Here is a 13,703-nt window from a genome sequence, read left to right as displayed (position 1 = left end):
GTGATGCATACTGCCTAAGTGTAGCCGGCTCCTGATTTTTCCTCAGGGTTTCTCCCGAGTCCTTCCGATTGCTGGGAATAGCTGCAAAAATTGCAGAGGTTTGAATTCAAGAGTTCTCCTTTTCCAATGTGGGTAGGGCTAACGGGCATCTTCTTTCCCTAAGCTCAATGGTTTAGGCACCAGTTACTCCCTTCGCCCCTTCTCCTGTTAGTGAAAACAGTTCCATCGCACTCAATAATTGAGCCACACGTGAAGGCCGAGAGTTGGACTAATTGTCAGATGCTATGTAAGACGCTTACCATTAGGAAGCATTTTTTTAGGTAGTGGAGTGATTACATCCATTAGCACTTCCGGCAATGACAACTTTGAGGAACCTAACCTTTTCTAAGTAAACAGTATTCCTTCTTCAGTGACGCATTAACAATTTTGTTTATCCTTTCCTCGTTTAAGCTGATGACTACTGATTGAAAGATAAAAAAGGGAAACAAAATTTCCCAGCCCCTATTCCTACCCCAATAAGGGAAAAAAAAATTCGCCCAGATTTATAAATATATATGAAGATATTGAAACATTATGAGAATTCAGTCTAGACTAGATACTGAATAGAGACCTATAATCCATATTGAAATTGTGCATTGATTAATTGTTAAAATTATGTAAGAAATAGCAGTACAGACCGGCTAAGCCCCTTAATTTGTACCCATGATTTTCTTAGTTTTTAAATGTTAAATGCCTAAAACGCCCCCTTTTTTTGGATAGAACCAAGACGCCTCTATGGAGATGCTTAACTATTTGACTACATACAGAGATGACAAGTTGATATGATATAAATATTACCTGCATGTCTAAAAAAAATGTAAACTTTTTGAACAATGTAGGAAGATTCCAAATCAATTTCCCAAAGTTTACCACCATCGGTAATAGGATTTGAATATGTATAACCATCTAGAAGTTCTTGATTTGGAGTCCTTGTGATATTCATGTCAGGTAAACTGTAGTATGCAGTTTTCATAAATGAAGCAAATTGACCTTAAATGAAAATTAATTTGAATAGATACAATCTTGAAATAAGAAAAATAAATGAACACTGAAGTGTAACCTAAAACAAGGCTTTATTAAACTAGAACGACACATGAACTGACGAAAGAGACTTGAACAGTAGCACACTAGATCAATGTTGTGAACACATTCTCACGACGTTACACAAACATAAACATATAGTGACTATTTCACCACATTCACCCCGCCTAGAATTAAAGTAGCGAGTAAAGTAATATAGTAGGCCGTAGTATAGATAAATAAGAATACTTTGTACCAGTAATACCATAGATCAATGAATAGTGCCAACAATTATTAGTCTCTTATGTTACCTATATTAGATAGCGATACAAGTGAACGTAAAACCATTATTAGTAGTATGATTGGTAAACAATTACTAGTTTCTGTCTTAAGCAATGACAAATTGTGTAGTAAGTAAACATAAATTCTAGTATCAATAGCACGAGATAAAAAGGGACAGTTAATGAAGTTAGTATAAGTAGTATGAGATAAACAATGCCAGTTTATGTAGTCAGTATAAGTAGTGCAATAGATAAACAATTCTAGACCCTATAGTTCGGTCTGGTTATTCTCTCTTTAAGTTGTAACGGGGTTGACTATCCTGTTCTAAGGTTTGCAAGTCAAGAGTGAGTTCTTAAGCGTCCAGTGGGGTATGAAGGTTCTGTGTATTTTGAAGAAGAAGCGCTCGGAGGTCCTCAGAGCCTTCTAGTAGTTCTTTCCTTTCTTGGATCACCGTAGGGGTGTTGACTGGTACTTCCGTGTTCGGAGCTTCTAGATGACATTCATTATCCTCACCCTGAGCGAAGAACGAAGGTTCACTTGTTGTTGTGGATTGGCAGGGAGAGGGAGCCAAGCGTCTTAGAGAGACCGTCTCCTCTTTACCGCTGGGCAACCGTACCACGGCATATTTGGGGTTACATATCAGTAAGTTAACTTCTTCCGTGAGAGGATCATACTTCGAAGATCGGTTCTTTCAGCAATACTCGACCTAGGCTAGGTAGCCATGTTGGGATAGATATCCCGAAGGAGGATTTTCGGTGTTGGAGGTAGATTTCTCAACTGGTCTTAATTGCCCTTGCGAGATTTCGTAGCCTAGGAGACACACTTTTTATAATTTTGGCAGATAGAAGTCTCTTGATTTCAGTTTGAATGAATTTGGAGTCAGGCATAGAATATTTTCTAGATTTAGTGGCTATGGTGTGGCAGTCAGGAGCAAGATTCGTGAAGAGGTGTGGGGTTTCAATTCGTGCTGCTTCTAGCGTACACATCTGAAGAGTGCTTCGTTTTTCCTCAAATGGGATCATCAGTGTTTCATGCAGGCTGATGAAATCTAGTCCTAAGATTACATCAGATACTAGTCTATCCAGCAGTGAGAGCTTCACACTTTCGTATTGTTCATCTTTGTACTTTATTGTAGCAAAAATATGTCCGTGAGTAGTGCGAGAAAGATGTGTAGAGGCCATGTAGATTCTGTTTCTGGACGTATCTAATTTCCATTTGTACATTTTAGCAATTGAAGAAGATATATAGCTTTCACTGCTCCCCGTATCCACAAGAGCCTTCAATGGTACTCCATTGACGAGTATTGAAATAGTAGATTTATTAAGGCCGGACGCTGGTGTCGATGCCCAGGAAGATCCAACGGTTGTAGTCCATGACGTCTAATCACCTGCTTTCACGATGGCTGAGGTTACCGATTTGAGTGTCTGTCTGGTCGATCTACAGACTTTCTGGAGATGGCCCCTTTTGCTGCACAAGTTACATGTAGCGTCACGGACTGGACATCTAAAGCGTTGATGTGGGTTGTTTCCACAAAAGAAGCATCTTTTACTATTCGCCGCACTCTCCTTTAATCTTGTCGTTGGAGAAAGCCTTTCCACGTCGGCGCTTGCTCCACAGGGAGTTTCAGAGTAGATGTTATACGCCATGGCATGGTTATGGGCGTATTTAAGTTGTATTACCTCTTCATAGGCGCACTGTAGAGTTAGAGTAGATTTCTCTAAGAGTCGCAGCCTTATGCTGTTTGAAGCCAGTCCAGTAATGAAGGTGTCTCTTATGAAGATGTCTCTGTGTTCTTCAGCGGTGACAGCTTTGAATTCACAGTCTTTGGCCATACTTTTAAGCTTTAGTAAAAAGGAGTCAACGTTTTTTCCGTTCTCTTGTCGACAAAGAATTATCATGTGCCGTGCAAAAATTTCGCTTTTAGGCTTCACGTAGACATTTTGTAGAACTTCGATTGATTTTTCTAACGTGGTACACTCACTTATGTACTGAAATACGCTGAAACTACGTTTCCAGCAATTTCTTTTTGTCAATCTCGCAGTGAGACACTGAGGAGATGAAATTCTCAAAATTTCAGAGCCAGTGCAGCCACTTCTCGGCAGCCGATGGCGAGCTAGGCTCCATGTCTAGCTCTTTTGGCCTAAATAGACGCTCCATTTGTATTACTATTTTTACTTACAGACCGAGAATAGTGTTGAACGAAAATTTTGTCATAACTTACCCATGCTTATCACTAGTGTGCACATTTCTTGTACCACTTTTCCTTCTAAAATAATATATTGTATCAATGTAGAATTCAGCTGAAAATGAACGTCGATGGTGTTATCAACAACAATTAAAGTTTCGTTTCCTGAAAGATTCACTGATTGTGATTTGTCATCTTGGAAGGTAATTTTGAAACCGTATTGTAGGTCATCTGCAAATTGTAATTTAAAAAGAATGAGTATAATAAAAAATAAATTAATAACAATGTTTATTTTTTGATCACTAAAATGTATGCTCATTTTATCAAATAATTAATTAGATAACAATAAACAACCTTTGTTAAACATATTCAACGATCATTCGCGCAACCCACAACGCATGGTGAAATGTTGTTTTTTTTCCCTTCTCGTTTTTGAGATCAGAGTGTGGAAGATAGACAGAAGTGGAAATTTTACACAGATTTAATAGAGGTTCTCTCCATGGGAAAGGGGGGGGGGGCTAAAATCTGTTGTTGTTTTCTATATTTACAGTATCAACAGTGTTCATAGTGTACTGCATGCCTACAAACTTAACTAGTTTAAGGTCAGAGGTTGTGACTTCTCAAACTACGATTTCATGTATGTTCACATCAGTGGCGTAGTGAGCAGAATGTGCACCCAGGGGAAGGTACTTGAATGACGCCCATGCACCTTTTCCATGACCATCAAGTTTTCTCTCCTAGTTTCTATTCTCGGATTGAGTCAGTAAACAAATCCATTCAAAAATTAATCAATTAGTTAATCAATTAGTCAAGTGACGCATTGCTTTTAAAAAGATTTAAAGAGATTCATAATAGAACGAATATTCACATTTCACTAGAGTAACACCTTTAGTAAAATCACTAAATTTAGAAAGCCTTCAGGACAGAAGGCTCAAAAGTAAAGTAGCAATTATACATAAAACACTGAACCATAATCTTCAAATACAAAAACAAAGTTTAATAAAATACTCTGAAAGACACAAAGATAAAGGCACATTCCTCGTCCCATATGCTAGGACAAATGTGTACAACTACTCCTTCTTCCCTAGTGCTATTAGAGCAAGCCAGGAAAACCAGTGACTTGGCAGAATTTGTCATTGGTTAATATGCATGACTGAATGCATGACGCGTAGGACGTAATCATCTTCTTTTATGAAGTAACGTCTGTATTATATAAGATAAGACAAAATAAGATAAATAAGCGTCTGATTAAGGCCAGTAGTGCTTTTGGGCGCCTTTAATCGAAAGTGGACACACTTGATGCTTTATACTAAGTAATGAACATACTAATTGCAATATTAAATGTCTGAGCATAATCATTTTAGAAGTTACACTGCAAATACTTTCTTCAGAACCAAGAATAGGCCTATAGTTTTATGCAAAAGATGCATTGTAAAACGACACGATATGGGCTTTGTTTTTTCTACGGTTTTGTATAATTACATTTAGAACTAACAGAACACTAAAGCAACTCTTTAGGTTGGCAGTCTTTACCTGATCTTAAATATTCGTAATTACATAAATATTTCCAAAGTAACTTCGGGTATATATCCTTCAATTTAAAACTATTTAACCAAAGGAGGCTCGGCCACCTGGTACTTTCCCTTAACCATACTGTACATTCATATTAACTCTTTCTCTCCTAAATGACGATACCAGCGTTGATTCCACCAGAATGTGGTAAATAATTACGGAGAGAAAGAGTTAATGAATTAATTAGAATAAGACATAGATGAAAATAAAAAAAACAAAACAAGGTTACAAAGACAGTTTGTGTGGAAAGACACTTTCTAAATCGGCACCCGAAGTGGTCCACCCAGGCAGATAAAAAGGGAAATCTTAATATTTTCAGAAAGAACATCAGAATGAAATTATATCTAATGACAGAGAAGAATGAAGAAAGAAGGTTGACAGATCTTGTGCGGTGCCACAGCGGTCCAGCAGATCAAAGGATAGGTGAAACTGAATGAAAAGTTAGATGTGAACCTGACCTAACTTATGTTTTATCATGAATATCTAATTGATCTAATTGTTTTGTAAAAGGTTCAATCTCGTATTCAAATCCTCAAGAAAAAAACATTTTGGAAAAAAAATTCCTTTAGTTGAGTGTTCTATAGTTATAGCGTAGCACTGCAGTTCACGCGATAATATGAAAAGCTGCTTATTAATTATTGTTTAAATTATGTCCAACTTATATGCATACTAAATAGTTTTTTTCTCTCTCGTGTATGACGTGTATGAATAACTTGTTTAGTGTCTAGGGGGATGATTATTTTGAGTTTGTCACACACTGGGCCATCAGAGGTATATCGGGAGCAGGTACGCAACAAAACAAACATTGGAGAATGATACAGAATTTCTGAAGAATTAAAGAATATTTATTTACATAAATGTACATGGCAGAACAAAATAGGTGGGTGGGAATTCGCATCTATATTTTTAACGATATTGTATCATCATATCATACTAGGCACTTAATGAGAGAGTATGTCACTTTTGTCCTCCTAACTTATCTGGTTGTCTTACTGAAACGGAAACGGGAGGGGCGAGAGACTAAAGATTCTCCCACGTGGGTGAATCTGACTCAAGAATGGAATCGCACCTAGAAATGTTAAGAGGCGTGTTGACACAGATTTTCTATTTGATCAAAGAGAGACGTGGGTAGGGGGTGGAGGAAAGAATAAAGTATATTCCAGCCTAGGTGGTGTCGGCCGTGAACGTAAGACACCCGGCGCCAATGATCAACGTAAGGGATTGTTTATCTCTCCCTGCTTCAAGGGGAGATAAGCGAGAAGTTGTAGCCTTGTTTTCGCCAAGACTAAGTCTAGCGAGAAGAGGAAAGGGTGGGTTTGGTGGTGAAATCGGGCCTAGAAAAGGAAAACAATTAAAATAAAATAAATAAATAATAATTAATAATGTGATAAGATTGAGTGACTCTGTCAGCAAGCTTTTGACCTGTGACAATGACATAATTTACTTAACTTAATATATATATTGAGAGGAGGATCCTAGCAATGGAATTGAGATGCTACAGAAGGATCCTAGGCATCACATTCAGAGACCGCATCACAAACCAAGAAATCAGAGACAGGGTTACTGTAGCGATCGGAGCTCACGACGACCTGCTTACTATTGTGAAAAAACAAAAGCTTAAAACCTTTGGCCACATTACACGATCTACGGGGCTCGCAAAGACCTTTCTTCAGGGAACAGTGCCAGGGAAAGAAGAAGAGGCAGACAGAAAAAGCGATGGGAGGACAACATTAAAGAATGGACAGGCCTGCCATTAAGTGAGGTTCTGAACAAGGCAAAAAAAAGGGAGGAATGGAAAAAGACGGTCGACAAATCTTGCCTGGTGCCCCAACGGTCCAACAGACTAAGGGATAGGTAAAGGTAAAGGTAAATATATATATATATTGTTACAAATGACCAGTGACAGGAAGAGGTTAACGTGTGACCCCGACGAGATAACACAGCAGCGGGTGTTCCCTGGAATGTACATGTATAAACAGAGACAGGATGTGACGTGTCCTCACGTGTTGTTCCAGGGGACGAATAGATCTAAGTAGAGGGACAGTTACTAATGAACAGTGACAGATAAAGGTCACTACGTGTGACCCCGACTTGATGACACTGCAGCGGGTGTTTTCTGGAATCTACATGTATAAATAAAGACAGGATGTGACGTTTCCTGACATGTTATTCCAGAGGATACTAGGAGTGTTTGTGCAACTTTAGAGAAGCGATTAGGGACTCTATATAAGCCTGAAAGTTAATGTGAAAGTCAGTCGTATGGAGTCGTGAGTGAGCCGTTACAGTTGATACAGACGATGTAAGACGTGTGCGGCTCTGTGGAAGAGAAATGTGTACGACTCGATGCAAGTTAACTAGGGTAGAGTTAACTGGAGTGGACTACTGTCGTTAAAGTCTATACAGCGAACTACAGTGGACTTGAGCCGTTACAGTCGATACAGTCGATGTAAGACGTGTGCGGCTCTGATTCGGTAGACTTGAGTACGACTTGGTTCAGCTTTAGGAGACCTGGAGCGACACTGGGAAGTGTGTCGTTGGTCTGTCCTGTGGAATACGGCTCGATGCAAGTTGAGAAGAGATGAATTGCAACGAAGTGAAGAGATGTATTGCAACGAAGTATAGCTAACTGTAAACTGACAGATATTGTACAGTCTTCTACGCTACATGTTCAAGTAACGAATTATTAGAGTTAATAGTCATTAAAGTTATATGAAACTGAAAGTTTAGTCGTCAAGTTCTTTGCAGTGTTTTTATTTGTGTGCCAACTAATACATCTAGCCAGAAGAATCAGAAATACGTAACAATATATATATATACATATATATATATATATATATATATATATATATATATATATATATATATATATATATATATATTTATATATATATAACCACTGGCGGATCCAGGGGGGGGGGCGGTAGGGGCGATCGCCCCCCCCCCACTCGGCCGACCCCCCCCCCCGGGGGGCGGACGAATTTTAGTATAGAATTCACACAATTTGTATACGAATTCATTACTTATGTAAATAATATATACTAATTATTTATATTTCAACCTATTTTTAGATTATTTCGCCCCCCACCCTCTAATATGTTGGCCGATTTGGTGGGGTCGGGAGGGGGCGATGGTATCAATACCGCCCCCCCCCCATAAACTTTCGAGTGGGGGGGGCGATCCAATTTCTTTGTAGCTTGCTAACAGAATCAATTACATATCTATGTGATTAAAACTTGTTATTGATATTTTAACCGATCTTTGTATTATGTCGTTCCCTGTTTGCCAATTTATCTCTACTGCCTTCCCATCTAAACCTTGGCCGTTTCGGTGAGGTTGGGGGAGGGGGAAATTGCATGTACTGCCCTCCCCACTCTAGCCCTCTGAGTGAGGGGGGTGGTCCTATTTTTGTGGAGAATCATAGTTTGTGAACAAAATTAGTTGAATATCTATATAATATAAACTACATATTGATATGTGAACTCATTGTATATTATGTCGTACCACACTCTAATCTCAAATTTTATCATTAGTAAAATTTAAATGAAAAAGGGTTGTACCAGGTGGGAGGGGCGATTCATGCAATCGCCTTTCCCCCATCGGACAAACCAATACTTTTTCTTTTTATATTACAGTTAGGAAATTACAAAACAAAAACATCTGTCACTAATATAATTTATATATACTATAAATTAAATTCTTACATCGAGTCGCCACACCCCTATTCTTTAATGCCAAATTAGCAGAAATTATTAAAGGAGCGAGGATTAATCGTTTTCACTCTACCGCCCCTCCCATTTCCAGACAGAGTTTATGTAATTTCACATGAATTTATCATAACTATTTTAAGAAAGACTTTGCATTCAAAAAATTAGAATTGAAACGAAATTTTTCAGTATAAGAGTCACGATTGAGATTAGTTCTAAACTCAATCTGATATTTTTCTAGTTAAATAAATTTGGGACTATAATACACAATTTATACTTTGATTTTATTGAATATTATTTATCGAATAATTTTTTTTCGGCGGAGATCCTCAAAGCCAAAATCTAAATATGTGGGGTATCTTATCTTTTCAAGGAACAAATGGGATTTTTTGCAATGTATTAAGGGCCTATAAATTCATATTAGAATATTATAAGTACAACATTATTCAAAGGGTCCTTTTTAGAGGCCCCCGTAAGGGGAAAAAGCCGCTATTAGGTTTGTGCAAAATGTCCGTCTGTCCGTCTGTCCGTCTGTCCGTCTGTCCGTCTGTCCGTCTGTCACACTCAGATCTCGAAAACTAGAAGAGATATGAAAAATATTATTTCATCATTAAATCCGGCTTGAAAAGTTTAGATGCAACGGCTACTTTTGGTTTTCTAAAAGCAAACCGTTTAATTTATAAAATTAATTATGCAAGCGATTTTTTCATAAAAATACACCAATTCTAAAACAATTACGTAAATGTAAGGGAGGCAATGTTACAATATGCTAACAAAGATGGACAATTTTTGTGTATTTTTAGTATCACTAAGTCAAATATATTTTAAAAATGTACAGGAAATGTTTACAACAAATATAAATAATAGTTAAAGACGTTTTTTCTGGTCAACTAGCTGCTAAAATTAAAAGAAAACATTTCTGTTTGTTTATAAAGGCTAATAATGCACTTTGTATGTAAATATCACGCACATTTTTTTAAATGGACTTTTTATGCAGCGATTTTCGTGCAGTAGCGTAACGTCGCAACATGATCAGGTGCTAAACCAATTCCTTAAACTTTTTTTAAAAATCAGATTTTATTTATTTTTTGTTTAGTGCCCCCATCCGAATAAAAGAAGCTTATTTTTGTGCGTTTTGTCTGTTGGTCGGTCTGTCCGTCACGATTAGATTTAAAAAACTAGAACTCTAAAAGCTATTGAAAATCTGATTTACCCTTTAATGTTCCTCCCATAACATCTCAATAGTTTTAAGTATCTAAAATTAATTGTTCCGGATTTTTTTGTGCAAAACTAATCAACGCCAACAAATGTTTGTTTGCTCTTCTAACTTATATTACATTCCATTTCCATGCTTAAACGTTGCAAAAACACATTATCAATAATATGTTGTTCCGTTTTTTATGTAAATTGCATATTAATGCTAAATCATAATCTCTATACTGACTTATATTTCATTAATTGTAAAAATGTTCCGGATATTGTTTTATAAAACATGAATTATGCCTAATGATTGTTTGAAATCGCATAAGGCTTTTAAAAAAAAGTAATTTACTAGAATTGATTACTGAAAATTACTTTTTAGACATTTAATTTTCTTGTAAAACATAACATAGAAGTTTTGTAATCGATAAAGAAAGTTCCGGATTTTGTTTCTTACAAATCGTCGCCAGAAATTTCCGAATTTATTTAAAAATCTACTAACGCCAAATAATTGTTTGAACTCCCTCTTCTAATTAATAAACAAATAATCTTCTCATTTACGAAATAATGTTTTTACGGATTTTTATAAAAAAATATTTTAACTCACTACTCTCTTACAGTACATTTAACTTTCTACCTAAAACATTAAAAAATCTAATATTATGTTCCGATTTTTAAGGAAAACAGAATCCAAACACCAAAGTAAGGTATGAAAATCTCTCCACGTGGCTGTAGTACATCTAATTTTTATACGAGACCATCCAAAAAATTTAATTAACGGTATTACATTTATCTGAAATTCTCTTTTTCTTTTACTATTTATACAAACATCCGGAACAATCTATTATATAAACTTTTCAATTGTGTTCATACCTAAAAATTATTGCGATGTTTTGAAACGTAAAATAAAGGTTAATCAATTTTTAATAACTTTTAGTTGTTTTTTTTATATCAAGATAACGGACAGACCGACTGACAGACAAAACGCAAAAACAATGTGGCTTTGATCCTTTTTAAATAATATCTATTAGAACTCAGTGCACCAATGTCTATGAACCCTCGTTAAATATCTCGTGTAAATAAAGACATTTTTTTTTATGGTACCGGTACTAGCCTATTGTGAGGTAATGGAATTTTTTTTCTTTGACGTCATATGAATGGACTCTTTAAATGTAATGTTAAAAGAACGCACTCGGTGCACCAATGTCTATTAACCCTCGAAAAAATTGCTTGTATTAATGAAAACATATTTTAGTCTAACTAAGCCGTGTGACGTAGTGTTTTTTTTTTCCTTTGACGTCACATGGAATGAATTCTTTAAATGAAATGCTAAAAGAACGCACTCTGTGCACCAATGTCTATGAACACTCGAGAAATGGCTCGTGTTGATAAAGGTGATTTTTAGTCTAGCTAGGCCTTGTGACGTAGTGTTTTTTTTTCCTTTGACGTCATATGGAATGAATTCTTTAAATGAAATGCTAAAAGAACGCACTCGGTGCACCAATGTCTATGAACACTCGATAAAAGGCTCGTAATGATGAAGGCGATTTTTATTCTAGCTAGGCCGTGTGACGTAGTGTTTTTTTTTCCTTTGACGTCATATGGAATGAATTCTTTAGATGAAATGCTTAAAGAACGCACTCGGTGCACCAAAGTCTATGAACACTCGATAAATGGCTCTTATAGATGAAGGCGATTTTTAGTCTAGCTAGGCCGTGTGACGTAGTGTTTTTTTTCCCTCTGACGTTATATGGAATTAATTCTTCAAATGAAATGAAAAAAGAACTTGGTATAGTAATGTTTATTAAGCCTCGTTATGTGACTCGCGTTTAAAAAAGGAATGATATCTTGATTTAGATCTAATCTAGATTTTTTAAACTAGATCTAGATTTTTATTACAGTATATCTAGATCTGGATTTATATTCTAATTAAAATTATTTTAGATTCTAGATCTAGAATTTCTAGATCTAGTTTAGACTAAAATAGACTAGATTAAGATGTAGAATTTCAATTTCTAAACTTAAAGTGTAAAAAAAAAGTGTAGATTTTCATTTCCAAACGTTTTGATCAATATTGTAATGTTTTAATATACTAAAACTAATCTACTATTTTTTTATTAAATTTAAATTTAAATTTACGGCAAATGAATCTTTGAAACATTATTACTTTTGACCATCGGATGGCTGCCTGGTCGTGCGGTTTGCGCGCTGGACTGTCGTTCAGATTTATGGATGGCCCAGGGTTCAAACCCTGCCCGCTCCCATCCCCCGTCGTCCTGCTGGAGGTTTGGACTAGGAAGTAATTATCTTCAACTCTGAAGGAACATCCGAAACGTGTAAAACATTTTACATCAAAATTAAATCACCTCTTGAATATTATTTGCGAATATGCAGATCCGACAGGGATCCGACTTCGACGGGGGCCGCCTCTGAGTTTGTGTAACACAAACTCTCTTTGTAATCTTGTTTAATAGTATAAATAATGAGTTTTAGGTCGGGAGAATACCTTTCTTCTGTGAAGTATGCAAGAAAACTCTTTTGGCGGCAAGGCTTCGCCCCGAACTCATTGGTTGAATAATGAGCTGTAGATGTTAGGAGAATGCGTTACTGCAATGAAGAATGCAACAAAACGCTTTTGTCGTCGGGGCTTCGCCCCGAACTCCATTGATGAATAATGAGTTGTAGATGTCAGGAAAATGCGTTTCTACAGTGAAGAATGCAAGAAAACGCTTTTGGTGGCGGGGCTTCGCCCCGAACTCCACTGATGGATAATGAGCTGTAAATGTCAGGAGAATACTTTTCTGCAGTGAAAAAAGCAAGTAAACGCTTTTGTCGTCGGGGCTTCGCCCCGAACTCCATTGATGAATAATGGGTTGTAGATGTCAGGAGAATGCGTTTCTACAGTGAAGAATGCAAGAAAACGCTTTTGGCGGCGGCCGAACTCCACTGATGGATAATGAGCTGTAAATGTCAGGAGAATACTTTTCTGCAGTGAAAAAAGCAAGAAAACGCTTTTGTCGAACCCCACTTGAAAATCTTATAGCGATGCCCCAGTTGTTTTGTTTTTCACCAAAATTCTCATATATATATATATATATATATATTATATTATATATATATATATATATATATATATATATATATATATATATATATATATATATATATATATATATATATATATGCACGTTTATGCATAGGGTTAGGGTTTACTGGGCATTAGGGTTAGGGTTTGTAAAAAAATCGCCCCCCCCACTCAAAAGTTCTGGATCCGCCAGTGTATATAACAATGTATAAAATATATTAAATAATAATGTGATATATTTTAAATGCTACTTATTATTTTAACATTTGTTTACCTGGTTTTGAAGTTTCAAATCTAAGCCAAGTAACAGAAACATTGTCTTCAAAATCTATGACAATTTTTTCGCCCGTTAGAGAGATGCATGTTGAATTATCGCCATCACTTAACGTTAATGTTATGTTATTATTTGTTATGTCAGTCTTGGCATCGTAACTTAATGGAACTGAAAAAGAAAAAAAGTATTTACAATGAATATGAAGAAGTTTTTTTTTATCTCTGCTGCAACATGTAGCTTTATTGTAATAACTTTACGGGAGGAAAATAATTGAAAAAGCATTGCAAAGATGTATGATGTTAATTACAGGTGATAAAAGCCGATAATCATACATTAGCAATA

The 13,703-nt window shown here is 36.2% G+C and overlaps 1 protein-coding gene across 2 annotated transcripts in view; it reads right to left on the bottom strand.

Moving 5' to 3' along the window:
- Positions 1-13,703, bottom strand: part of LOC106076126 (multiple epidermal growth factor-like domains protein 10) — a 219,373-nt gene that overhangs the window by 38,113 nt on the left and 167,557 nt on the right. Inside the window, exons 4-6 of one of the 2 annotated variants that reach the window (XM_056029084.1) lie at positions 13,362-13,529; positions 3,563-3,757; positions 838-1,029 (exon numbers count right to left, since the gene is read on the bottom strand). The exons of the other annotated variant lie outside the window; for it this stretch is intronic. Coding sequence (XP_055885059.1) covers positions 838-1,029; positions 3,563-3,757; positions 13,362-13,529 — 555 coding nt within the window. The remainder of the gene's footprint in view (positions 1-837; positions 1,030-3,562; positions 3,758-13,361; positions 13,530-13,703) is intronic. 2 annotated transcript variants of the gene reach the window in all.

The sequence above is a fragment of the Biomphalaria glabrata genome, chromosome 5, assembly GCF_947242115.1.
Source record: "Biomphalaria glabrata chromosome 5, xgBioGlab47.1, whole genome shotgun sequence".
Classification (NCBI taxonomy): domain Eukaryota; kingdom Metazoa; phylum Mollusca; class Gastropoda; family Planorbidae; genus Biomphalaria; species Biomphalaria glabrata.
The sequence above is the reverse complement of the archived record's forward strand: the minus strand, read 5'-3'. Positions and strand labels throughout refer to the sequence as shown.